At 42.1% G+C, this 27128-nt stretch overlaps 1 protein-coding gene across 6 annotated transcripts in view; it reads left to right on the top strand.

Moving 5' to 3' along the window:
• mylk4b (myosin light chain kinase family, member 4b) overlaps positions 1-27128 on the top strand; it is a 189528-nt gene that overhangs the window by 155826 nt on the left and 6574 nt on the right. For 3 of the 6 annotated variants that reach the window (XM_043719397.1, XM_043719398.1, XM_043719393.1), the window contains 5 exons: positions 1681-1822; positions 3691-3761; positions 6162-6290; positions 12137-12289; positions 25154-25286. In XM_043719397.1, coding sequence (XP_043575332.1) covers positions 1681-1822; positions 3691-3761; positions 6162-6290; positions 12137-12289; positions 25154-25286 — 628 coding nt within the window. Of the gene's footprint in view, positions 1-1680; positions 1823-3690; positions 3762-6161; positions 6291-12136; positions 12290-13304; positions 13384-25153; positions 25287-27128 lie in introns of those variants that run through there. The other 3 variants (XM_043719395.1, XM_043719394.1, XM_043719396.1) reach the window with 3 other exon arrangements.

Here is a 27128-nt window from a genome sequence, read left to right as displayed (position 1 = left end):
ATTTAGTGTTGTAGCCATCCAGGATTGTTTCAGAGTTACTCAGAAATGAAGACTGATTTTCAGCAGTGAGCTATCAAGAGGAAAAAATTAGAGAGGGATTAAGTGGATTGTGTGCATCTATAAATTTTCTTTCATTTCATAGTTATGAAAAATTGGAGATGAGGTAAATTGCAGTTTGACAAATGTTGAGAATCAAACAGCCAGATAGTGAAAAGTTTGTTGATTTCTCATTTGAGATCGGAAGATGGTTGTGTACGTTATTGGACTAGATTGGGAGACAAAAGGTCATGTATATAATCCTCCCTGAATATTCCAACCAGAAGTATCAACTCTGACATGACTTATTTATTCAATTTTTCATTTTTAGTATAAAATAAATTTAAAACTCAAAATATTGCAGTGGGTAATGCAACAGAGTTTCAGTCAAGAATTTAGGGCAATCTAACAATTTAATCAAGCCATAAAAGCCCTCCCTTTATATATATTCCTATATATGGAATATATAGATTGTCACTGTTTAAACTGGTCTTTCTTGGAAGAAGGATTATATATAAAGCTTTTCACGAACATCTCCAAATCGCAGCCAATTGATTTCTTTTTAAATGATTTTATATGGGGGAAATCCACCAAACAATATGCATGTATTGGGTTTCCACAGATAATATTGGGCCTAGACAATCTACTTTACTGATGTTGTCTGATAGGTGACTGATTGATTGGACAAGTTTGGCAACTTTTCCTTGAGTGATATAATAGTTTCTTTTATGCTCTTTTAATGGGAAATTTGTGTCTCAATGTAATGTCTTATCCAAAAGACTGCACTTCTGGCAATGCAACACTCCTTAATCATTGGACTGAAGTGTCAATCAATCTGGTTTTTGCATTCAAATCCTAGCTTGGGTCTTCAGCACAAGTCTACCAGACAGGAAAGCTTGTTGCCTGAAAGATATTTAATTATAAAGAAATGACAGTTGTGAATTTTAATGCTGGATTAATGCAATAAACTTTGTCTCGAATATTGTGATACAGAGGGTATTCCATTCAACAATGAGGTTATTTTCAGTGAGCAATGACAGATGTGTGAAGTATGAAATAAGTGTTAAGTCATTAATAATCAAGACAGTAGAAGCATTTGTCATTAGAGTTGCCAAACCTGCAGGAGAGTTCTGAAGTCTAGCGGAACCGTGTATTGATTTCTAGGATAACGCTGTGAGAAATCTAAGAAAGCAAAAAAAATTATGGCATTAAACAAGAATTGTATTGCTTTTAATTTTCTTTGAACATTTTCACTAAGTAGGTATGAAAACATTGATCAAACGTTTCTCCACTGGAACCTTAGACAGCAAAGGTGGAGCTAGCTACTGAAAACTTTTATTGGGGTTGGATGGGACAGCAGTGAAAAGCCATCCGCAATGTGTTGCACCATAATTAATCAGTGGAACTTAGAGGGATGATGGCCAATTTGATGACGTTTTAATTGGACACTTTTGCAGCAAGGTCTGATCCTAATCAGTGCCCAGCTGCAGTTATTTCCATTAAACCAAATGGGAATCTGAAGGCAATCTGCACGATAATTAGTCAAAACTCAAGAGTTTGGCTTTTTCTGATCCACAATTATCACAGGAAATTGCTTAACAAATTGAGAGATTAATTCTGTGATGTTTATTTCTCCCCCCATAGTATCGATGGAGGGGAGCTATTTGACAGGATTATAGACGAAAGCTACAATTTAACAGAAATGGACACAATCCTGTTTGTAAAACAGATCTGTGAAGGACTTCAATATATGCACCAGAGGTATATCCTTCATCTGGATCTAAAGGTAAACCCTGTCACAGGTTTATGGATTTCATTTGTGGGCGGCACGGTGGCACAGTGGTTAGCACTGCTGCCTCACAGCGCCTGAGACCCGGGTTCAATTCCCGCCTCAGGCGACTGACTGTGTGGAGTTTGCACGTTCTCCACGTGTCTGCGTGGGTTTCCTCCGGGTGCTCCGGTTTCCTCCCACAGTCCAAAAAGATGTGCAGGGTCAGGTGAATTGGCCATGCTAAATTGCCCGTAGTGTTAGGTAAGGGGTAAATGTAGGGGTATGGGTGGGTTTCACTTCGGCGGGTCGGTGTGGACTTGTTGGGCCGAAGGGCCTGTTTCCACACTGTAATGTAATCTAATCTAATCTAATCTAATTACATGTGAGATAAGATTATGTAATTTATCTAAAGAAAGCAAGGGCCATTTAAAGTTAAATGTAACACTTGAACTTAATGTTTGAGGTAGATAAACGGTCCTCTTGCATTTATGTGGGAGATCAAGACTCCAGATGCTGCTTTAAAATTACTTCATAGGATCTGGGCAAGGACAGCATTTGTTGAGCATTCCTTTATAGATTAGATAACTTACTTCGGCCCAACAAGTCCATACCGACCCTCCGAAGAGCAACCCACCCAAACCCATTCCCCTACATTTACCCCTCCACCTAACACTACGGGCAATTTAGCATGGCCAATTCACCCAACCTGCACATCTTTGGACTGTGGGAGGAAACAGGAGCACCCAGAGGAAACCTACACAGACACGGGGAAAATGTGCAAACTCCACACAGACAGTTGCCCGAGGCGGGAATTAAACCAGGGTCTCTGGCGCTGTGAGACAGCAGTGCTAACCACTGTGCCGCCCACTATTGCCCTTGAATTCAGTGGCTTGCTCAGACCTTTCAGTGAGCAGTTAAGAGTCAACCATATTGCTATAGGTGTCACATGTAGGTCAGACCAGGTTAAGCTGGCAGATTTCCTTCCTTGAAGAATATAATGGAACAAGATGCTTTTTTAAAACAATCAGTGATAGTTTCATGACATCATTATTTGAGACTAACTTTTAATTCAATTTGAATTCCACCAGCTGCTCTGTTGGGATTTGAACTGAAAGGGCCCAAAACAGTTGGCTGGTTTGGAGAGGAAAAGGGATATACCCAATACTAATAAGACAAGGATAACTGACATACAACTGAAGAGCACAATCAAAGAAGACCCAGTGCAAACTTGGTAGGACTTTAGTAGTCAGGGACAAAGATGTTAAAAGTATATGAAATATTAAATAACACAGTGCAATAAGGGATAAAGTGAAAATGCAAATAAATGAAGTTGAGTTACTGATCAGAAATTATCTAATTGAGTGGTAGAACAGACTGTGTGGGTTTCGTGCTCCAGTTTCCTCCCACAGTCAAAAATGTACAAGTTAGGTGAATTGGCCATGATAAATTTCCCATGGTGTCCAGGGATGTGCAGGCTAGGTGGATTAACAATGAGAAATGCAAGGTCACAGGGCTAGGTTGGAGAAGGGGTGTCTGGGTGGGCTGCTCTTCGGAGAGTTGAATGGCCTGTTTCCAGACTGTAGTGATTCTATGATTCAAGGGGCTTATTCTGTCGTCTAGTATATGTGGCAAGTTCCAAATCATTGCTTCCAAATACACCTACACGTAGAACCAGGTAAATTGAAATTGAATTCAGTGAAACATTTGAAACAATTATGTCAGCAGAAGCTTCCTTTCTCAAAATGATAAATCCATCAAGGGACGGAATAGGCTTGGAAATGTTGCTTAGTTTGGAGTCCACGCGGAACATTAATGGACATGTTGATACAGTGGAGGGGACAGCTTTGTTACAACTTGATTTTTACAATGTTTTACATTTTCAGCCTGAGAATATTTTGTGTGTCAATCGGGAAGCCAACCAAGTAAAGATAATCGACTTTGGATTGGCCAGAAGGTAAATTATATTTATTTGTGGACAATGAAGCTCATTTATCTTTTGTAATGCAGGAGCATGTCTCAGTGTGTCTGACAGAAATAGCAAAAAATTGTGACATAAAATGTTCTTTGAAGTGGCAACGGTATCACCCTAAAAAAGCTGTAGTCTGCTGACAGTGTGATAATGTCAGCTTCTTAAATTTGATTTGTTTGCTTCAGAAGAGTTCTGTAAAGAAAACTGAGTAAGCGCATCAGTGTTTCATTTTTTAAAAAGTCAATTGGATCCACAGTACTGGAAGAGAAATCATTTTGAGCTCTCATCATTCTTCCTTCCATTTCTCAATTCAGTAGTTTTCCCTGAAAGTAACTAATTTGACCAAGTTTGAATCAACTACTTAATGACTATTTTCAAGCGGAGTGTCTCAAGTTGAGGGCTGATTAGTTCAATTGGCTAGTGGGTTAGTGTGTGCTTTAGATTAGCATCAACAGTGCACATTAAATTCTTGCTCTGCCTGAGGTGGACTTGAAACCTATCCCTCAATGGGAGACAATGGTATACCAGGACTAACACCAACTAACAAGGAAACAATCCAGGTTGAAGCTTCAACAATGATCCTGTCTTTAGGCAGAACATGCCTAGCATTGTCCTTTGTTTTTTTCACAATGATTCCCTTGGTTGAGGGGTGAGGGTGGGTTTTTAAAATCAGTGGAGACAGTCACAGCTGCTTAGAACTGAGATGAGGAGGAATTCCTTCACTCAGTATATCTCAACATATCAAAAACATCAAACTATATTTGAAAAATGCTGGAAAATGGTCTTGAAGTAGGGGATGAGTCATGATCTCATTGAATAGTCAAGGAGGCTCAAGGGCCTGGTCGTTATGCCTCAAGATATGATCCAGTTGTCTTTTATACAATATTGAGCTGGTTAGTGTGGTTGACTAATGAATAGTTACATTTTTCAGGGTTATGTCAACTCTATATTTTTGTGAGCTATCAGCAGATAATGTGAAGCTGTTGGATCTGGGGTACACGTACACAAATTATTGAAGCTGGTGGAGCTGATTGAGAAAGAGTTAATACATTACACAGGTTGCTGGGCCTTCCAATAGAGGCAGGGGCTATGTTTTTATGGAGCCGTGGTAGGATGAAAATGGCAGCTGGAACCCAATTCCAGATTCCTACTTCCATTTCTGAGGTTTCTTATTTTTATCAGTGTAGATTAAGGGCAGTGGGCTGGTTTAGGCTCATGAGCCTGGACTCTACACTCCCAACCTAGTCATCTCCATAGTGAGATAAGTATGTCCTAGTCCTCTGCACATTTTGCAGAGGCACTGTCAGGTTTTAAAGGACTCATTGCTCATAACACGTTTGGGGTATTATGAATCATTGTCTGGAAGAGCGAACCTTTTCAATGATATAACCATTCCTCCCAGGCCAGGTTTTGTCCCTGCACCCACCACCAAAGTCCCATATTCCTTCCATGCTTGCCTATGCCCCTTCATCCCACATCCAATCATTTCTTTAATGGTAACATATGACACTTTGATGCCACTTTGACCACTGATCATTCAATGTGAATTAATCCTATAGTGACAACAGGATATTGTAAAGAATTGCTTTTTTAAAAAGTTATGCATTCATGAAAGTAGCTTTCACTGTAGCATAATGAAAGTGTCAATCATCTAGACCCTTTAAAATATCAAGAGTCAAAAATGCAAGCACTCAAAACACCTTCAGTTCTGTAAATAAAAATTGAGAGATAATTCATTTGAGAGTCAGAGCTGTTAATCAGGTGATGTTTTCCCTGAGGTGAAGTTGATTCAACACTCTAGTGGATGTCTGAAGTCTCAAACAAGAACACAAGATTAAGGCTTATCACGAAAGCATTGTGACCTTAAGCCTGATACAATTTAATGAATATGTGTTACCATTGTGAATGATCAGTAGCAAGCTCCTAACAATCATAAATGGCACTTTAGGGAAAGCTTCAAAATGTTTTTTAATCGTTTTCTTTGACCTCCATTAGAACATTAGCCACTTGAGAAAATAGCGTCGAGAGTGTGTTGCTGGAAAAGTGCAGCAGGTCAGGCAGCATCTAAGGAGCAAGAGAATCGACGTTTCGGGCAAAAATCATTCATCAGGAATGCTCATTCCTGACAAAGGGCTTTTGCCCAAAAAGTTGATTTTCCTGCTTCTCGGATGCTGCCTGACCTATTGTGCTTTTCCAGCACCACACTCTCGACTGTAATCTTCAGCATCTGCAGTCCTCACTTTTGCCTACTGAGAAAATAGGACCTGGTGGGATAGGTGCTTTTGGCCACCAAGACACAATTAGCTAATACTGCTGGAATTTAGGTGTTGGTACTGTTGTGTAGCATTGCAACCTAGTTTAAGGTTATTTTGTTTATTCTGTTAGATATAAACCAAGAGAGAAACTAAAAATCAACTTTGGAACTCCAGAATTCCTTGCTCCTGAGGTTGTGAATTATGACTTTGTTTCATTCCCTACGGATATGTGGAGCCTTGGGGTGATTACATATATGCTGTAAGTATAAAATCAAATCACAAAGGATTGTTGAGAGCAAGAGGCATTAAAATGTTTGTCAACAACATCTATTTCCTTAGGTTTTGTCTTCCTGAATAAAGTTTCTTTTTCCCGAAAATTCCCTCTTGTGACAACCTATCTCCAAGGGGTTCAAATTTGTGTGTGTGTAGGGTAGGGGCAGATATTGGGTTGTGAGAGTAGTGATGGGGTGTTTAAATCACAAGTAGAAAACATTTACCTTTTGAATTACTTTTTTTGGAGCTGGAATCAGGCCTTGGAGATTGGTCAGTTAGGCCAGGCCCAGCATTAGAAAGAGAGTCTTCCAGGATTTAAAGGTTATGGTTTGGAGGTGCAGGCAGGATTTAAAGGGACCTTGTAGCAGTCATTGGGAGTTCCCAGTAACGATCATAGTGTTGACATCCTTGGCTCCAAACCGCATCTGGGAAGCCCTGTCTTAATGTCTTTGAAACTATAGAATCTGTTTTGTACCTTCAGATTGCCACCACTGTTAATTTTCATCAACAGTCCTAATCATTTTAATTCAAAACAGTCCACAATTACTGCCTCAGTTCTTATCTTCAGATACTTCTCTTTGTGAGCTAGTGAGGGTCTGGTGGGCTGGTCGCAGCCATCATGTTATGTTTGCTTTCTAAGTTTAATCATAAGCACTGATTGACTTTCAGTGATGGTCAGATGTATTTCCACAGCTGGCATCCCATCGTCATCTCAAAGATGGTGAGGTTGGGATTTTAACAAACCTTCAAGTAGTGAGTAGTGCAAAGATTTAACATCTAGCACTGGCAAGTAGCATTGCTGCCTGCTGCCATTTTGACAGCAGCAAATCATATCATCAACAAATCTTCAGATCATCAAATCATATCATTAACAAATCATCAAATCATGTCATCCACAAATCATCAAATCATGTCATCAACAAGACTCCCATTGAAGGCTGACAGCCAGAACCTACTATGTATTTAAATATTAGATTAGCTTCAGTCAGAAGTAACCCTACTCAGTCAGCAGCAGAACCACAGCCAGTGAAGCTTACTGGCTTGAAGAGGCCAACATAAGGCTGTAAAAATGATCTTTTTCTCAGAATGCTTTTTGGGGGCTGGGAAAAGCAGAAGTACTCCCAAACCCCACACCCCTCTGTCAACATGGTCCAGTCCCAGCAGAAATCTCCTAAACCCCAGCCTCCCTCTTTGACCACAATAGGATCCCATTTCCTTGTGGCCTCCTGATGCTACATTTCTCCTCCTGCACTCCCTGGTCTCCTCCTACACCCCTGGGAAGATCTTCGGATTAGGACTTTGCAGACTTTCCTTTAAATGGGACTGTGGGCAGTAAGATCAGCAGGTTTCCCCCCAAGCTCCCAGACCATATTGATGTACCGTACCTGATTTGGGGCTCACACACCTCCAAAATTCTGCCCCGACCCACCACTGCCAGTAAAACTCAAGAGCCAAGAATCAGAAAGCTCTTTCAAGTGTGACCTTCACAGCTCAAACCAGTTCACACCTCCACATGACAACCACACAGCAGACCTGCTCATGATTTACAGAAATTTGAACCTTAGAGGTGCCGTCCGATACTTTTGATGTGCATCAAGTGCCACAAAGCTTTGCTTTCATTTGAAAATGGGAAGTTTTAGTTAGTTTGGCCAAAGCCATTTCTACTTAATTAAGTGCTCACATTCACTGTACAGTAAACCATATTTGTAACCACTGAAATATTCATCCATAGTCTGCCTGAATGTTCAGCATGCCCGGAAAAAACATGTTGGGTATAATTAGACAGCACTACTTCACATTTCAAAATGTTAGAACTTTAAAAGAAATGTGGCATACCCTAATTCCTGCGTTTGTGTGTCACGTTTGCTACTCTATGATCTCCTGCTGCTCCTGCTGTTAACTGTGTGTCGCATTCATCTGTTTTGCACCATCTTCACACATCCTCGGGAGCTCATCTGCAACCACTTTGCAACATCCATCATCCACCTAAGCCAAGGGTGACCCCTCTTTTCTGCTGCCGTCCAATTTGCCCTCTTGAATAGTCTCTGCAGCTCTACAGCTCTGATCAAATGGCTGAAATACTGACATGTTCTTTTCAGGATGTCACCTTTTTGACTTCTTTTTACTTTTGCAATTATATTATTATCATGCTTGAATTAAAATTGAATGTGCATGTGTGTTGATTTGCCCTCCCCAGAGCATCTCCTGCAGTAGGGAGCCCCAGTCACCAATATTTACAACTCCTTCGAGGCCTATAATGGTAAATCCTTACCTTGCCCTTTCTCTGAGTTATTTTACCTCACTCTCTTCAGCGATACAGCTGCAGTCCAAAAACAGCCCAGGTCCTTGTGGCCAATACTTTCACTCTGACAAATAGTTTTAGAAATTGTTCACTTGCTCATTTAGATAAGAGTACTACTTTCAACTATTCCAAAATAACTAATATTGAAGTGAGTTTGAGTTTGATTTACATATTCTGTATAGGGTCAACAAAAGAATTCAGACATTGAAGAGAATGGAGATCAGGAATTAGAATGTGAACAGAGGTTCAAAGGTTATGGATAGGATAAATAGACAAAGTCTTTTCCCTGGAGACCAGAACTAGAGGGCATAAGTTTAGGATGAGAGGGGAAAGATATTAAAGAGACCTAAGGGACAACTTTTTCACTCAGAGGGTGGTACATGGATGGATTGAGAGGAAGTGGTGGAGGCTAGTACAACTGCAACATTTAAAAGACATCTGGATGGGTATATGAATAGGAAGGGTTTGGAGGGATATGGGCTGGGTGCTGGCAGGTGGGACTAGATTGGGTTGGGATATCTGGTCGGCATGGAGGAGTTGGTCCGAAGGGTCTGTTTCCGTGCTGTACATCTCTATGACTCTATGTACTGAGATGTAGTGAAAAGTGTTGATGCAGCACAATAAAGGGCAGTCATTTTTATATTACTATTTTCTCTTTGTTTCTATGATTTATTATTGTGTGCTTCTGCTCCCTGAGTTCTTCTTGGTCTTGGGACATTCCTAAGTAAGAAGTCCTCCACCCAACAGTCACAATGTGGATTAGAGAAGCCTGTGATCACTTGGCATTGCTAAAGCTGACTTGCAGTCCAATAACTTGCAGGTTTTTCCAATCATAAGACATGTAACTGTAGTTTTCCTTCCTATTTTTGCTCAGGGAAACATTTATGATCTGCATACCCCAGCAGCAGCACTGAGGAGATCTCTATTTTGTTAACCTTAATTAAAGTGGTAGCCGAAATTCATTTATTTTTAGAATTAGAATTACTACAGTGTGGAAACAGGCCCTTCGGCCCAACGAGTCCACACTGACTCTCTGAAGAGTATCCCACCCAGACCCATTACCCTACATTTCTCCTGTCTAATGCAAATAACCTCCACATCCCTGAACACAATGGGCAATTTAGCTTGTCCAATTCGCTTAACCCACACATCTTTAGACTGTGGGAGGAAACCCGCACAGACACAGAGCAAATGCACAAACAGTCACCAAGGCTGGAATCGAGCCCAGGTCCCTGATGCTGTGAGGCAACAGTGTTAACCACTGAGCCACTATGCCACCTAATTTCTCACCAATAGATCTTTAAGGGAGCCACACTATCATCATGTTGGTTTGTTCAGTGTCCTTCATCACTCTGAATTGTTAACAACTTAAAATGATTAAAGGCCTGGCTAGCTTCCCATAGAACTCTAGTAGAACTGCATAAATACCATGGGACTAGCATTGTGCAGTTCAATATAGTTGACAAGCACACTAACACATTTGGCTGAAATTTGTCTGGGAATAAAAGCATTGGTTAATTTAAAATGTTGACTTAAACAGCGTTTCAAATGGTGAGACAGAAAAGTCTAATATAAACAAGATAATGCATAGCGTTGATCAGATTATACAGTTCAATTTGACCGAATATAGATTGTAGGAGATTAGATTAGATTAGTTGAGATTACTTACAGCGTGGAAACAGGCCCTTCGGCCCAACAAGTCCACACCGACCCTCTAAAGAGCAATCCACCCAGACCCATTCCCCTACATTTACCCCTTCACCTAACACTACATGCAATTTAGCATGGCCAATTCACCCAACCTGCACATCTTTGGACTGAGGGAGGAAACCGGAGCACCCAAGGAAACCCACGCAGACACGGGGAGAATATGCAAACTCCGCACAGACAGTTGCCTGAGGCAGGAATTGAACCGGATCTCTGGCACTGTGAAGCAGCAGTGCTGAGCACTGTGATCGTGAACTAGGAGCCTCATTTGTGTTTTGGCCTTGAATTAATGAAAGCTATTCAAGAAGTGAACCCCTGCTGTGTTCACGCTGAACAGCTCCTTCAGGAATATTTCCTGAACTTTATGACACTGAACCACTGAGATGAGAAGACGTTTCTTCACACAGAGAGTGGGTGAGCCTGTGGAAACCTCCAGTACAGAGACTGAGTTGGAAGATCAGCCATGATCATATTGAATGATGGAGAAAGCTCAAAGGGCAGAATAACTACTCCTGCTCCCATTTCTATGTTTCTGAGTTTCTATGACAGATAGCTTCCACATTTAAGAATTCCTTAGAGAAACCTGGCCTGGGTAAAGAAGCTAGACAACTATGAACCAGAGGCTTGGATTTTGCTGGAGCAACGTATCTCATTGCATGACCCTTACTTAGACTTGCCGCCTTATTTTTCAATTTGGAAATATTTGTCCTGTAAGCTGCTGGAAGTTAGAGCTGATAATGGCATGGCGAAGGCAGCAAGGCATCTGAGACCTTGACTCAATGGGCTCAACAATCTGTCTGCTAAAGCAGTGAGATTTAAAAAAAATGGGGAAAAAGGGTGCATCAGAGTCAAATCAGACACAGAAGAGCAAAGAGAAGGATAAAGATAGAAGTAAGTAAGAGAAAAATGAAAAGTAAGATAAAAAACAAATTAAAAACTTCTTAAATGATTTACTATCTCTGGAACAAAACTGTACAGTTCCCTTAATAAAATGGAGGAATGTGACTGCTATTATAGGGCCATCTATACCTCCTCATTCAAAGGTAGTTACAATATTAAATACCGGCCCCGATCCTCTGGTGTGGGTTGAATGAATAATCAATACACAATCTCAGGAAACGGATGGAGAGATTGAGGGTGAGCTATTGTTTTCTTAGGGCTTAGGGTGGAGTGCACAAATCATTCATAATCTTGTAGTGATCCACAATTGCCAGTGTGTCTCTTCATTATCACAAGCGGCTCGACAATTTACGCACTAGAAATGGTGAACATATTCAATTCACCATTATTTCAACAGCAAAGTCACAGCTATTTCCTCCTTGGCATGCATAATTAAGGAATTACATTTGGTACCACAATCATCAAGTACATGCTGATTGTCAAACTAGAACTAGAATTGTGCTGATGATTTGGATCGATTGCATCTGGATTGATTGTTTATTAATTCATACATTTTCTAAAACTTGTTTTTCACAATGATGAGAATGCAACACCAGGAAAAAGACATCTCCTCTTTGTTATTTGAGGAGTAATTAATTCTTTGCACTTGTACTTATGGTTTTATCATTACTGGTGGGGATAATAAATCATCTCCCCATGTTTTTTCTTTACGGAAAAGCTCTTATACACTGACACAAATGCTTGATGAGTCTTAATGACTCATGACATATGGTGAGTGGTCAAGACATTACTGTTTCTTCCATCACTGCCTCTGTTACTTTTTTTCTGTTATTGAACATAATAATAGCTGTGTGATTAGCTGGAATTTACCCAATGGCTTTTGATTAATCCTTACCCTGTTTCCCTGCTTTTATGACCTAAAGGCTGAGTGGACTCTCTCCATTTCTTGGGGAAGATGACAATGAGACCCTCAATAACATTCTTGTTTGTAAATGGGACTTGGATGATGCAGAATTTGAAAATGTCTCTGAAGATGCCAAAGAATTCATATCAAAACTTCTTATCAAAGAAAAGGGGTATGTATTGCTGTCTCTACAGATAAAACCAAATAAAATGATCATATTTCACACAGCAGTTAACCACCATTGTTAATAATTTTTGACTGCTGTGGCCTTTTGAAATGATATTCTGCAATATATTTACATGTAAGTTAAATGCACTAGATTACTAACTTGAATACTAAAATAATGAATAATGACAGAAGCCCTAAGAAACCCTTAAGGCGAGCCTAAAATGCATTTTAATATGGGGACTGAATGCAACAGGTTAACTAGAGAAATAAAATCAAAAGTCAAGAGAGGCAAGAATGGCTGGACAAATGAGAAATGCAAAAAGCAAAAGATTAAATTGAAACAAATGAAAGACAGATGCTGTGGCTGAGAACTACCTGAAGCTATAACTTTAAAATAGCTGCAGTGAAAGATCAAAATGGTCAGATCATTGAGGACACAAACATGCAACAAGCAAGTGGAGGAAGGAATGTTTTTATGATCTCTACAGTTTGTAGGATGTGGTGAATGAATATGTTCTGAAGAAGCTGCCTCAGAAATGCAGGGAAATTGATGCTGCTTTTCTGGAAAGAAAAAGGGAATCTTCTTTTGGTTTTTGATCCAGAACAAGGTCCCTAGTACTATTAACAAGGTCCCTGTTACTATTAACAAGGTCCCTAGTACTATCAACAAGGTCCCTGGTACTATTAACAAGGTCCCTAGTACTATTAACAAGGTCCCTGGTACTATTAACCTAACTACAGTTTTTTTTAATTGCATGCTTGACAGTAAGTTTGGACTCAGTATTCTTCTGCCTTTCAAAGATCAAGGGTCATTAAAATTTCACTGAAATTAAAAGCAAAAGGAATCATCTTATACTGAAACAAAATATTACTGGTTTTGGAATCTGAGAATTGTCTAATGTTCTAAATAACTAATTAAAATTATATGAAGCAAATAATCCTATTGCATCTTTTAGCTATTCCAGCTTCTGAGCCAGCATCTACTGTACATAAACTATTGTTGTTTTATTTTCCTTTAGCTGGAGGATAAGTGCAAATGAGGCCCTTAAACATCCCTGGTTGTCAGACTGCAACCTACACTACAAGCTCAGTTCCAAGGTCCCTGTCTTGTTTGTAATGATCATCGAAAATTGTACACCTTTTCGTTGGCTTTGTCATGCTGCCCTCACCCACATTCATTGAAGGTTGCATTGTGTACTTGATCATGAACATTTGTGCAAATACAGAAAATCTCTTATTTCTGTACCTCATGAATGTGGGCCTTGATACATAAGGAAATATGTTCAACTTTGTTTTGCTAATTAGCAAGGCCAAATTACTTTTGACACATGGGCCCTCTCTGTCTTGCATCACCTGCATGATGATCCGGCATGAGTGATGGCTGAGGATGTCGTTCATGAAGCCCATAAATAAAATAGCAAAAGAAGTCTAATATTACCGTCAAGGACCATTAGCTGCTTGATACCCGCATGCTATTCGACATGTTATAAATTGTACATTGTTGCTGCTGTTTTAATCTTTCAACAGAGCAGGTTTTACCCTGCTTCACATTACAGGTCATCCACATTGACAAAATTACAATGATCGTGGCTGACCTTTAAAATTATTGAATACTGTATGAGACGAAATGACAACACACCTATGTTTTTTAAAAAAAGCTTTCACTTGAAATGCTTAACAAACGTGAAACATTTTAAACACAGGTGGTGTGTTTTCCTTCCAAATTTCCGATTTCCTTTTTAAATTCAGATTTTTTTTTTTAAAATGTCCATCAAAATAAAGTTTCTTTAATGTTGTCCACAAACTGAACATCCTGTAAATCACTCAGAGATATGGGGTTTCTACCAGTTGTGGACAAGACTTTAATGAGCTGAAAGAGACATAGAGGCCCATTCATATCACGGCTGGCTGCACTTTTTCCACTATTGCTGTTTGCATAACATTGAAAATTTTATGAATGGGGTACATAGTACTACTTAAGTTGCCAATTTCTCCAGCTATATTCGACAGCCACTTACAGATTATCCTACATGGTCTGCAAGTTATGTATATTGAAATCAGAGTAGTCTTTACTGATTGACTACTTTTCAACTTTAGTTCCTTTCCTTGCCTGACTTGTTATGAATGTTAGCTTATGTTCGTTGCACACAACAGCATCCTGGCTAAGAACTAAAATGCATTCAGAGAAATAATAGCAGCAGTGAGTGAGATCTTAGTGCATTGCAATGTACTTTGTTAATAATCAACCAAACCACTAGGTGGAGTATCTCACCCATATCCTATAGCTAAAGAACAATCCAGTTGTTTGGCTCAGACCATCTTCCCAGTGGAATCTTAGGGCATCTGCGAATTAATCAGGCATTATTGAAGGGATTAATGTTTAACCCGCTCTTTTCCCAATCTTGATGTCACATCGGATCATGAGATGAGCTTACAAACTCACATTTGTTCCATCACTAAGACTGCCTACTTTAACCTTGTTAATATTGTCTGCCCTTACCCTATTTCAACCCATCTGCTATTGGATATTTTCTTTACACTTGTCTTAGCCAAAAGGTCGAGTGCCTTTGTTACCTGCGTTCTAACCACCATAACCTTGAGGTCACCTGAAACTCGGCTGTCCATGTCTTAACTTACAGCATATCCCGTCCCTCTCTCATCCCCCTCAATGACCCACGCAGGTCCCTGTTCAAACAATGCCTTAATTTTAAAACTCTAACCCTCATTTTCAAATCCCTCAGTGGATCCAACTGTTCCTGCCTCTGGGATCCCTTCCACTCCCCCACACCTTTTGACCAACGTGGATGAAGAAAAATGGCCTTCTCTCACCACCTTCCACCACCCATTGTATTAAGGCATTGGAGTCAGATTGATGCCATTATTTTGGCACTTTGTAGGGCCTCATTAGGCCTAAGGGTGGACAGACTGTTGATGCCTTACCCATATCCATCCCCTGTATCTTTCCATTCCACTCAGAGGTGGATAGAAAAAGCATATTTTATGTCTCCTCCATCCCTGCCGGTCATGGGCTGGGAGGGAGACAGTAACATCCAGCCCTATGCTTTGAGGTACATTAGCTGCGAGAATCTAGACACAGAGGCTGGAATTTCATTCTGGGGGATGGGAATCGGGACTCGGAACCATTTCCTGGTCCTGAACGGAGCAGTCACTCTTTCACAGAGCCATCTCCTCAAATGATACCGAGGCAGGTTCTCTGTCTGACTGAGGGTGGAAGGTGGGCTTACGAGGTTGGAGCATAGGCCTTCCAGTTTGAGAGAAACAGCAAGCTGCAGTGAAATAACTGAGACAATGCCTCAGCGTGGTGGCACTCTCTCGTCAAAACTTACATTAAAAAGATGGAAGACATAGCCGTGTCATCACTGTGAGATGGGAGGGATGGTGTAGAATCCCTTATTCAGGCTCCACCTACACCAGGCGGGCAGGGAGGGCAATAGGCTGAGCCCTGGGCCTGCCATTGTGTACCCAATTATCCAACCCTCTGTCGCATTGGGGTACTGGAGGCCAGTCAACCTGCTTTTAATCATGGCATAACAAGACTTTTAATTAGGCTAATTGGCTACTTGCTTTGTGTGTGTGGGGGGGGTAATCCTGTCAGTCCTGAATTGTTCTCAGCAAAAATGGTAAACTCAGTTACACACTGACCAGCCGCAGAATTTTGGAAACTCGTCTGACTGCTTTTTTGATATTGGCACTGCTTGACAATTCATCTCAAAGGCTGTAACCTTCACACTTTACAGAATATTTGTTTTGTGGGTATGAATTCAATTAAAAAGTTTAGAATTGCAACTCTAAAGATGACCATGAAACATCATCAACTATCAGGAAAATTCGGAAAAGAAATTGCTGGAAAAGCTCAGCAGGTATGGAGAGAAAGCAGAATTAATGTTTTGGGTGCGGTGACCCTTCATCAGAACAGAAAAGGAATCCAGAATGGATTCAGGAAAAGTCCTGCTGCTTCACTGATGTCCTTTAGGGAGGGAAACTGCTGTCAACTACCCAGGCTGGCCTACAAGTGACTGCAGCTCCACAGCATTGTGCTTGACTCTTAATTGCCGTCTGGGCAACAAATGCTAGTCCAGTCAGCAATGCCTTCATTCATAAATGAATTAAAGGAGATTCTATTGAATCTGCAAGGCATCAGTATATTCTTTCTAAGTTTTGTTTTGTTCTATCATGGGATGTGGGAGCCATCGGCAAGGTTAGTGTTTGTTACCATCCCTAATTGCCCTTGCGAAGGTGTTGCTGAGCTACCACTTGTCCATCTATTGTAGATGCACCACAATACTGTTATAATGTGAGTTCCAAGATTTTAACTCAACAACAGTGAAGGAACTGCAATACAGTTCCAAGTCAAGATGGTGTGTGGCTTAGATGGGAACTTGCAGGTGATGATCTTCCATTGCACCTGCTGCCCTTGTCCATCCAGGTGATAGAAGTTATGGGATCCAAAGGAAATGTTAAAGGAACCTTAGTGAGTTGTTGAGCATATCCTGTACATAGTACATTGTGCACAGTGGTGGAGGGAGTGAATGTTAAGAGTGGTGCGTGAGGTGTCAATCAAGCGGGCTTCTTGACTGTTGTTGGAGCTGTACTCATTCAGGAAAGTTGATGCCTGATTGTAGATGGTGGGCAGATTTTGGAGAGTCAGCAAGTTAGTTGCTCACGGCAGAATTTGCAGACTCTGATCCGTAATGTTTATCTCACAATTCTTATTCAATTTATTGTCAGTGGTAATGTCTAGAATGTCGATAGTGAAGGATTCAGTGCTGGTAACCTCGAAAGGATATGGTTAGATTCTCTCTTGTTGAGAGGATAGCAATATGAACCTAGACTGCTAAGTTTATGTTATGATGCTGGATGAGGTTCTTAATTTCATGTTGTGATCTGGTTAAAGACCAGTATTTTTGAAGCTGAGAAAAGGAGAAATCTAGGGGACTTACTAAGTGAGTAAAGCCACAAGATTCCAGTTTTGAACAGACAGCAAATCTACAGTACAACCTCAGAACAATACAGATACAACCTATATTTAATACCTAGGATTAGCATGTGGTAAACATGGCTAATATACCATGACCAAGCTTCCTATAGTGCCCATTAAGTAGCAAATGTGGTCAAGACAGATTCCATTCATTTCCCAGTAACTCTCTGCAGATGTCAATGACATGATGGCTGAACCACAGATTATCATTCTTTGTGATATTTAAATGTCTGCCAAATAGCCTTGAAACTCCATCCTATGAGCTGTTCCATCATAGACTGCCTCAACACTACTCCTGTTCTACACAATCACCCTCCTGTTGTGTGTTCATACTCCATGGATGCCTAAGTACTGCAGTGCAGTTTTTGTCATGGACAAACTCCAGTTTTTTTGCCAACAAAACTGGTTCTCTTTTCCTGAGAACCAATCTTGCTCAATTGCATTATGTGGACACTTCTCGTGGATTTTCATCTTCCCACTCCCAGCTGTACTGATCTATTAGTGACATCTGGCCACAATAACTTTCTAGGATCTTTTCTTATATCCTGACTACCACATCTGCCTAATCACTCCTACAACTTTGCCTGAATTCCAACACCATAGAGAATTAACTCATTGTCACCTTCACAAAGCCTATTAACTCCCTTGTTGCTTCATTAAAAAATCAGCACGTCTATTGTGGGTTTACTCTCTGATCTCACAACTCACTGACTTTCAGTCTGTTCCAGTAATCTTTTGAACTGTTCTTCAGTGATCCTTGATCTGTCCAGACTGCCCTGTTGAACAGCTAGCTTTATTGAACAACTTGCAAGAATAACTTGCCCACCCCTACTGCTAGGCAGAATTGAATGCTGCCAGCCAGCAACTTGTAGAAGTGAGCGTGCACTGAACATTCTATTTTTCCCTGGTACAATACGTAAACTGGAAATACATTTCATCACAATGATCATTGCCAGGCACTTGTGAATATTTTTGGGACTCTATGGTTATATTTGGGGTGGCACGGTGGCTCAGTGGTTAGCACTGCTGCCTCACAGCACCAGGATCCCAGGTTTCAATTCCAGTCTCGGACAGCTGTCTGTGTGGAGTTTGCATGTTCTCCCTGTGTATGCGTGGGTTTCCTCCCACAATCCAAAGATGTGCAGGTCAGGTGAATTGGCAGTGCTAAATTGTCCATAGTGTTAGGTGCATTAGTCAGCGGGAAATGAGTCTGGGTGGGTTACTGTTCAGAGGGTCGGTGTGGACTGGTTGGGCCGAAGGGCCTGTTTCCACACTGTAGCAAATCTAAATATTATGAAGAGAGGTGATGTAAACTGGAATATGGAAGATTTAAGAGTAATTTATGAAGGTCTTGTGAAATTTTGAAAGAAATTGAAAGAATAAATAAAGTAAAATAAATTATTTTCCACTGCTGCAGGACAAGTACAAGTGGACAAAAACTTAAAATCAGAGCCAGGCTATTAAGGAGAAAAGTTATGCAACTTTTATTCACAAGAAGGGGTGGTAGAAGTGTGGAACTCATTCCTCCAAAAAGCAGTAAAAGTAAAGGGGGTCAGTTGACTGGGTGGCTAGTTTGCAAAGTAAAGTAACACCAAAAGTATGAGTTCAATTCCCACACTAAGAACTCTCTTTCTCAATCTCCCTCCTTCCGGACGAATGGTGATCCTCAGGTTAAACCATCACTGGTTGTCTCTCTCTCATGAGAGTGTAGCAGTAGATGCAATTTTCACTCTAAGGTCAATAGATAGTCACTCGGCAAGCTGAATGGAGTTAGGAAACATATCGGACACAGTCAAGAGTGTGGTGCTGGAAAAGCACAGCAGGTCAGGCAGCATCCAAGGAGCAGGAGAATCGACGTTTCGGGCAAAAGCCTTTCATCGGGAATGAAGTGCTTATGCCTGAAATGTCGATTCTCCTGCTTCTCTGATGCTGCCTGACCTGCTGTGCTTTTCCAGCACCACACTCTCGGCTCTGATCTCCAGCATCTGCAGTCCTCACTTTCTATAACACATCAGACACAATCTCATTCAACAGAAGGCTTGGCTAAATGATTTCTTCCTGTTTCTGCTAAAGTTCAGATGGGTAGATTTTGGATGGAGGATAGTCCTGTCATGCATTGGATGGAATCCTAGCCCCTGAATCATAAATTCTGTGTTTCTCCTCAATGGCCAGACAACTTAATAATCAAATAAAACAAAGAATTATGGTACTGGAAATCTGAAACATCAACTGAAATTGCTGGAGAAACTCAGCAGATCTGGCACCATCTGTGCAGAGAAAGCAGAGTTAACAATTTGAGTCCAGTGACTCATCAGAACTGATGATAGCTAGGAAAAGGTAGTATTTATGCTGAAGAGTGGGGGTAGGGAGCTGGGGAAAGGGGTGAGAGGATAGGTGGACATGGAGCTCAAAGAGAGATAGAGTGACAGTCAGGGAGACAAAGGGCTAGATGATAGTTTGCTCATGAGAAAGGAGAGCTGATAATGGGGACTATAAGAAGTTGAAAGTGGGTTAGCTATGCTGAAAGCAGCCGATGTTGTGAGAGGGCCTGGGCTATTGGGGTGGGTAAAGGACCTGGAAGAAGGTGTTCAGGCCCAAATATTGTTGAACTCGATACTGAGTCCTGAGGACTGTGGGGTCCCCAAGTGGAATATGAGATGCTGTTCTTTCAGTTTGCGCTGAGCCTCAGTGGAACTCTGCAGCAGGCACAAGACAGAGATGTTTGCTACTGGTGTGTTGAAGTGGAAATCTGTGTCATTCTAATGGATGGAACGCAGCTATTCTACAAAGTGACCCAGTCTGCATTTTGTCTTCCCAATGTCGAGGAGACTACGTTTGTGATTTGCAACTACAGTCCACTAGATTGAATGAAATGCAGGTTAATTATGAACCTTCAAATCCTCTCAAAGCACCTAAGGTAGGCATTTAGGGTGAGAGTGTCTTTTAGATTAGATTACTTATAGTGTGGAAACAGGCCCTTCCGCCCAACAAGTCCACACCGACCCGCTGAAGCGTAACCCACCCATACCCCTACATTTACCCCTTTACCTAACACTGCGGGCAATTTAGCATGGCCAATTCACCTGACCTGCACATCTTTGGACTGTGGGAGGAAACCGGAGCACCCGGAGGAAACCCACGCAGACACGGGGAGAACGTGCAAACTCCACACAGTCAGTCGCCTGAGGCGGGAATTGAACCCGGGTCCCTGGCGCTGTGAGGCAACAGTGCTAACCACTGTGCCACCGTGCCGCCCTCTTCTTCAGCCAGCATTTGCAAAAAGTCAATAACAAGCCAGTGCAGTACTTTGCCAAGCATTATGATGTCTCAATGTGGTGGTCTATGGTTGCCAATGCCTGCATAGCGCATGGTACCTGGATAGAGAGGGGACGGTGGATGAAGAGTTGGCACAAGGGCCACTTATTGGACTCGATGTGCCATCTGCCCCCAAACCCACTGGTGGGGGAGGGTTAAATCAAGCCTGAAGCTGCTGATGACAAATTTGTGAAGGTGCAATCTAGTTTGCAGTATGTGATCCTGTTGCCTTAGAGTAGATTAGTCACTGTGGAGAATTCTGAAAACAAACCTGTTAATCCAGTCATATAAAATATTCAATTTTGCTGACAAGGTTTAACTTAGTTTGTTTTCCTTTGCATTGACCTTAGTTGACCTCTCTCTTTTCTGTTTGTCATTTTTGTGCTGTCATGTTTATTTCTGGAATATTTTCTTTTTATTTTATATTTGTTGTTTTGGAAATAGCAAAACAAAGTACAATATTGGCTATAGCCAACCCTTGTTAGTTGCACTGGTCAGTGGAGGACTGAGGGTTCAGTTTGCAAGAATATCACTATGAATAGTTCAGCCTTGTTCTATGATATTCACTTGGCTTGTGTCACTTGCTTTCCCTTCTGATGCTTCTCTTGCATTCTCTCTCACTGTCTTATTATGGTATCTCAATGTCTCTCACTCTCTAAGTTAGACTCATGCACTCTCACTCTGTCACCTCTCTCTCATTTTCTTGCTCTCCGTCATGCTCTCTCATTCTCTTATTCTCACTGTCACTGTCTGTCCTGTGTTACACTCTGTCACCCTCACTCTCGTACTCTGACTCTCACTCTTTCTCTCACCCTCACACTCTCTCTGTCTGTTACATTCTCTCATTCTCTGTCCCCTCTCTCTCATGTCTATTCCCTCACTCATACACTATCACTCTTAGACCATAAGGTCCAGAGATTAGGCCACTCAGCCCATCAAGTCTGCTCCACCATTCAGTCATGAGCTGGAAGAACTCAGCAAGCCAGGCAGCATCAGGAGGTGGAGAAGTCAGCGTTTCTGGTGTAACCCATCTTCAGGATGGGGGTAGGTGTGGGAGGAGCTGCAGATAAAGGGGCTGGCGGGGGCAGGGAGGTGAAGTGGGGATAGGTGAAGACAGGCAGAGGGTATCAGCTGGTTGGTCAATGGGAGGAATGAATCTGGTAGGTGGCAGGGAGCAGTAGCAGGGAGGAGGAGGGGATGGGAAGGGAGTTGGGGGAAGGGAAGGAAGGTTATTTGAAACTGGAGAACTCAGTGCAGGCTGCCGAGGTAGAAGATGAGGTGTCGGTCCTCCAACTTGCAGTTTGGTTCATTGTGGCAATGGAGGAGGCCAAGGATGATCATGTCAGAAAGGGAGTGGGGAGGGGAATTAAAATGGGTGGTGACTGGGAGGTCTGGTCGGTCTCTGTAGGCCTGGCTATGATGCTCAGCGAACTGTTCCTGAAGTTTACATTTGGTCTCCCCAATGCTGAGAAGACCACATCGGGAACACCTGATGCAGTAAACTAGGTTGGAAGAGAGGCAGGTGAACCTCTGTCTCACCTGGAAGGACTGTTTGGGGCCCTGGATGAAGGTGAGGGGACTGGTGTACCGGCAGGTTTTGCATCTTTTCCAATTGCAGGGGAAGGTACCTGGGGGTTCCGAGGGGTTCGGTGGGGAGAGTGGCACAAACCAAGAACTGTCAAAGGGAAGGCAGAGAGGGGTGGGAAGGGGAAGATGTTCTTGGTGGTGGGGTCTAGTTGGAGGTGGCAGAAGTGTTTAAGGATGATCCATTGGATGTGGAGACTGGTGGGATGATAGGTGAGGATGTGGGGGGCCCTATCTTTATTGCGTTTGAAGGGGAGGGGTTTAGAGCAGTGGAACGGGGAATGGATCTGGTGCAGTGGAGGGCTGTATGGATGACAGAGGGAGGAAAAGCACATTGTTTTTCTGCTCTAAACCTTGACTGCTCTAAATCCCACCCTCCCAAGCATAATAAAGACAGGGTCCTTCTTGTCCTCACCAACCACCCCAACAGTTTCCACATCCAATGCATCATCCTTAAACATTCCTGCCAACTCCAACTAGACCCTACCACCAAGAACATCTTGCTCTCCCCACCCCCTCTGCCTTCTGCAAGTACTATGCCCTTCGACAGTCCTTGGTCAGTCACCACCCATTTCAATTCCCCTAACCACTCCCTTTCCGATATGACCATCCTTGGCCTCCTCCATTGCCGCGGCAAACCACAGTGTCCATTGGAGGATCAACACCTCATCTTTTGCCTGGTCAGCCTAAAGTCCAGAGGAAAAAGTGAGGACTGCAGATGCTGGAGATCAGAGCTTCCTGAAGAAGGGCTTATGCCCGAAACGTCGATTCTCCTGTTCCTTTGATGCTGCATGACCTGCTGCGCTTTTCCAGCAACACATTTTTAAGCGCTAAAGTCCAGAGGACTCAACATTGAGTTCTCCAGTTTCAAATACCCTCCCTTTCCTTCCCCCGACTCCCTTCCCAGCCCCATTCCTACCCATCCAAATGCCTCTTAAATGTTGCAATTGTGCCAGCCTCCACCACATCCACTGGCAGCTCTTTCCATACACGTACCACCCTCTGCCTGAAAAAGTTGCCCCTTAGGTCCCTTTTATATCTTTCCCCTCTCATCCTAAACGTATGCCCTCTAGTTCTGGACTCCCCAATCCAAGGGAAAAGACTTTGTCTATTTATCCTATCCATGGCCCTCATAATTTTGTAAACCTCTATAAGGTCACCCCTCAGTCTCCGACGCTCCAGGGAAAACAGCCCCAGCCTGTTCAGCCTCTCCACGTAGCTCAGATCCTCCAACCCTAGCAACATCCTTGTAAATCTTTTCTGAACTCTTTCAAATTTCACAACATCTTTCTGATAGGAAGGAGACCAGAATTGCATGCAATATTCTCTCCACTTCCTGATGCTGTCTGGCTTGCTGAGTTCTTCCAGCCTCCTGTCTGTCTATTTTGGATTCCAGCATCTGCAGGTTTTTTGTCTCCCGCCATTCAGTCATGGCTGATAAGTTTCTCAACCCCATTCTCCCGCTTTCGCCCAATAACCCTTGATCCCCTTGACAACCAAGAATCCGCCTATCTCCATCTTAAATAAACTCAATGACCTGTCGCCTGCAGCTTTCTGTGGCAATGAATTCCAGAGATTCACCACTCTCTAGCTGAAGAAGTTCCTCCTTATCTCTGTTCTAAAAGTTTGTTCATGAACGGGAATACTCCTGGACAAGTCCAATCCTGTGGATGGGATCCAACCAACTGTGTGCCTCTTCGTTCTCAAATTTGCAGAGCAGACGCCAACTTCTTGTTGAAGTTTCATCAAATTCACCTTTCTGCCTGAGCACGCTCATCTCTTCCAGTGAAGCTACTAGCCATCTCACATTGTCCTCTGATTGGCACTCCCACCTCTGGAACCCGTCCTCCATCATATATATTTCAGCAAACCTGAAGGCAGCCTCCCGTAACGCTCTTGAAGTGATGTGCAACAGGAGCAAGGGTGCTGTGAGAAAAGTCTTTTTCACTTAGCGAGTAGTTTGAGTATGGAATGCGCTGCCTAAAAATTAGGCAGAGGAGATCCAATTGAGGCATTTAAGAGCACATTGGATGATAATTTGGATAGAAATTGCATGGAAATATATGTGGAAAAGGCAGGAGATTGGCACTAGGTAATACAGCTGGAGCAAGCAAAATGGGACAAATGGCCTCATTCCACACTGTAACATTTCCATGATCCTGTAATCTTGGAGCGGGGACAAAGAGCCAAATTACCTAACCTTGCTCCTCACTTTCTTCCTGAGAAACACTCCCAGTATACAAGCTCAGGGGTCTTGGATTATGATTCAACCTGTAAAATTATTGCCTAGGATTCTATCATTCTCAAAATACTCAGTAAATGGCTTTGAAAACTGATTTTTGCTGCATAAGAAACAGTTCCAACTTTATCATCTCAATCGGATTACAGACCCATTGAGCTGGTCCTTGACCCTCAGCTGTAATGTCACTAGCGCAACGGAAACCCAGTTTATCAACATTTACCTTCTATTGTGCTTGTGATGGCAAAGTGGGGAACACACCAAGGATATCATAAATGTGCAAATGATGATTGTCAAGTAAAGACCCTCTAATTTATTCAGGCAACTCCCTACAATTGTGATGCTTCTTGCCATGGCACGTTCCTGGCTGTATGTAGACTTTACTGAGATTATTTTGGCTTAAAGTGTGAATATTAGAAAAGCGTTTGCTTTAGCTACTGACACATATCAGGTGCCTTCCTCTGGACACAGCTACAGGCACCCGCATGTACTCAATGCACGCAGTGTTCTTGTGCTTTAATTCAATTGCCTAATTAAAACTCTGAAAAAGCATCACTATGATCTGATGCATGAGTATTTGTTCATGTGTGTGTTTGTGCATGAGTTTGTTACTTCTATTATTGTCACAAGTGAAGGCCTTTAAATGCCACAATTCTTCTGCAATTGCACCAGTATTTTCTCAAAGCTGCCAATATACAGAAACATCATAACTCTTTGCCTTTCTCTTGCAGTGCAAGAATAAGTGCCACCCAGTGCCTCAAACAGCCCTGGCTAAATAACATAGCAGAGAAAGCTAAACAATGTAAGGTTCATCTCAAGTCCCAGATCCTTCTTCAGAAATACATGGTGCGACGGCTGTGGAAGGTACAACAATAGCTTACAACGGAATTTGATGAAGCATTTTCCATTTTTGTGTTTCCCTTCGTCAAACCAGAGTATGGAGCTGAAGTATGGCCCATTTTTTTTAAAAATGCAATGAAATTGTTGGAAGCCAAGGTTGAAATGCAATGTACAGTGTAACCATTTGGTTCAGGGGCTGCTCTGTAATGTGCAGCATTTCTGGTATAGCTTTGTTCAGAAAATGTATTTGAATTCCTGTGAGGGCAAAGCACAGAAATCATAATGAAGGATGTTTGTACCGACTATCCAGCTCCTCTCCACTTGCCATAAAAATGTTCATAATATACTTCCACAGTCAGGAGCTCAGCTATTTCCTACTTCATACAATTAACATGGCCTTGCAGTACCATAGTGCAGGAACATACACCACCACCAAAGGCAGGAAGTAGTTCCAGCACCAGGATAGGCTTCTGGCAAACGAAAGTCTCTAAAAGCTTAAACATTATCCCTGGGAAAGAGGAGGGTTTGAACTGAATCAAAGATGTCTGCAGTTTGCCTTTGGGACTGTCACAAGGTCCTGGCAAATAAACCAAGAATCTGCTGCAATTCCCTCTCTGATGCAATGCCAAGGAAAATTGAGACCAATATTAGAGATGTCTCACTCGTTTTCAGACATTTGTGTTTCGGAATTGAGCTTTCTATAAGGGACAAAAGTCAGAAACATTGGCATCCTTATCATTTAAATGATTACTGGACTGTTATAAATTGCTCACCTTAAAAAAGTAAATGGCAATTATGTGGGCACCTGACCCCAAGATTCACAGCTATTTTACAGTCAGTGCAGTACTTTTAAAGTGTAGTCACTGTTATAATTAGGAAATGTGACAGCCAATTTGCACATAGCAAACTCCCATAAGAGCAATGTGATAATGACCAAATAATGTTTTCTTTCAATATTAATTAGAAGCTAGATGTTGCTAAAAATATTAAGGATAACTCCTCTGCCTTTCCTCCAAATAGTCCTTCAGGATCTTCTATGTACATCTGACTGAACCTCAGTTTAATGTCTGCATCCAAAGGACAGTACCTCTGGCAGTGCAGCATTCTGTCAGTGCTGTTGTTTTCTGCCAATGAGATGCAGACCTGCCTAACCTGATTGACACCACATTGACATGGTCTCTTCCTGACCCTCTGTCTTGCTGTTAACCCTTCGATTCGGAGCCTCTCTCAGTCCTGCTTCTCCCACATGCTATGAGCGAATGCTCTGGAGATGCATGGAGTGAGACAGGAGGAGCAGATTGTGGAAACTGCCTCTCGCTGTACAAACTCCAAAACCCTCACGCACTGCGAAAGTTCAGGAGGGAGAAGGAGAGGCTGTGAGTCAAAGGGACAGCATCAAGGGGGTGCGTTAGTAAACAGGTGAAGCGGTGAACTGGAGCGTCAACGGACGGAAAAGTCCATAATGAACGTGAGGATCAGAGAGTAGAATATGTGACAAATAGAAAGGTCAGGAAAGAGGATTGGCAAGTGGCATTTTTATATCACCAGTTTAATTTTACATTTTAAAATTTGTTTCATTTTAAAAGTTATTTCACAGGATCAGAGAAGTTTTACCGGACAGAGGGAGTTCATTCAGCCCATCATGTCTGCGGCAGCTCATTGATTTAGTGTCATTACCTAGTGTCAATCTCCAGCTTTTTCTCCATGCCCTTGCACGTTATTTTTATCCCAATAATCATCTAATCATCAGTGAACCTCCGTCCACTAGGTTTCCAGACAGTGCATTCCAGGCTCTAGTTAGATTAGATTAGATTACTTACAGTGTGGAAACAGGCCCTTCCGCCCAACAAGTCCACACCGCTCCGC

Source organism: Chiloscyllium plagiosum, chromosome 29 (assembly GCF_004010195.1).
Source record: "Chiloscyllium plagiosum isolate BGI_BamShark_2017 chromosome 29, ASM401019v2, whole genome shotgun sequence".
Classification (NCBI taxonomy): Eukaryota; Metazoa; Chordata; class Chondrichthyes; order Orectolobiformes; family Hemiscylliidae; genus Chiloscyllium; species Chiloscyllium plagiosum.
Note: the sequence above shows the minus strand (reverse complement) of the source record. Positions and strands in the feature narration are given on the sequence as shown.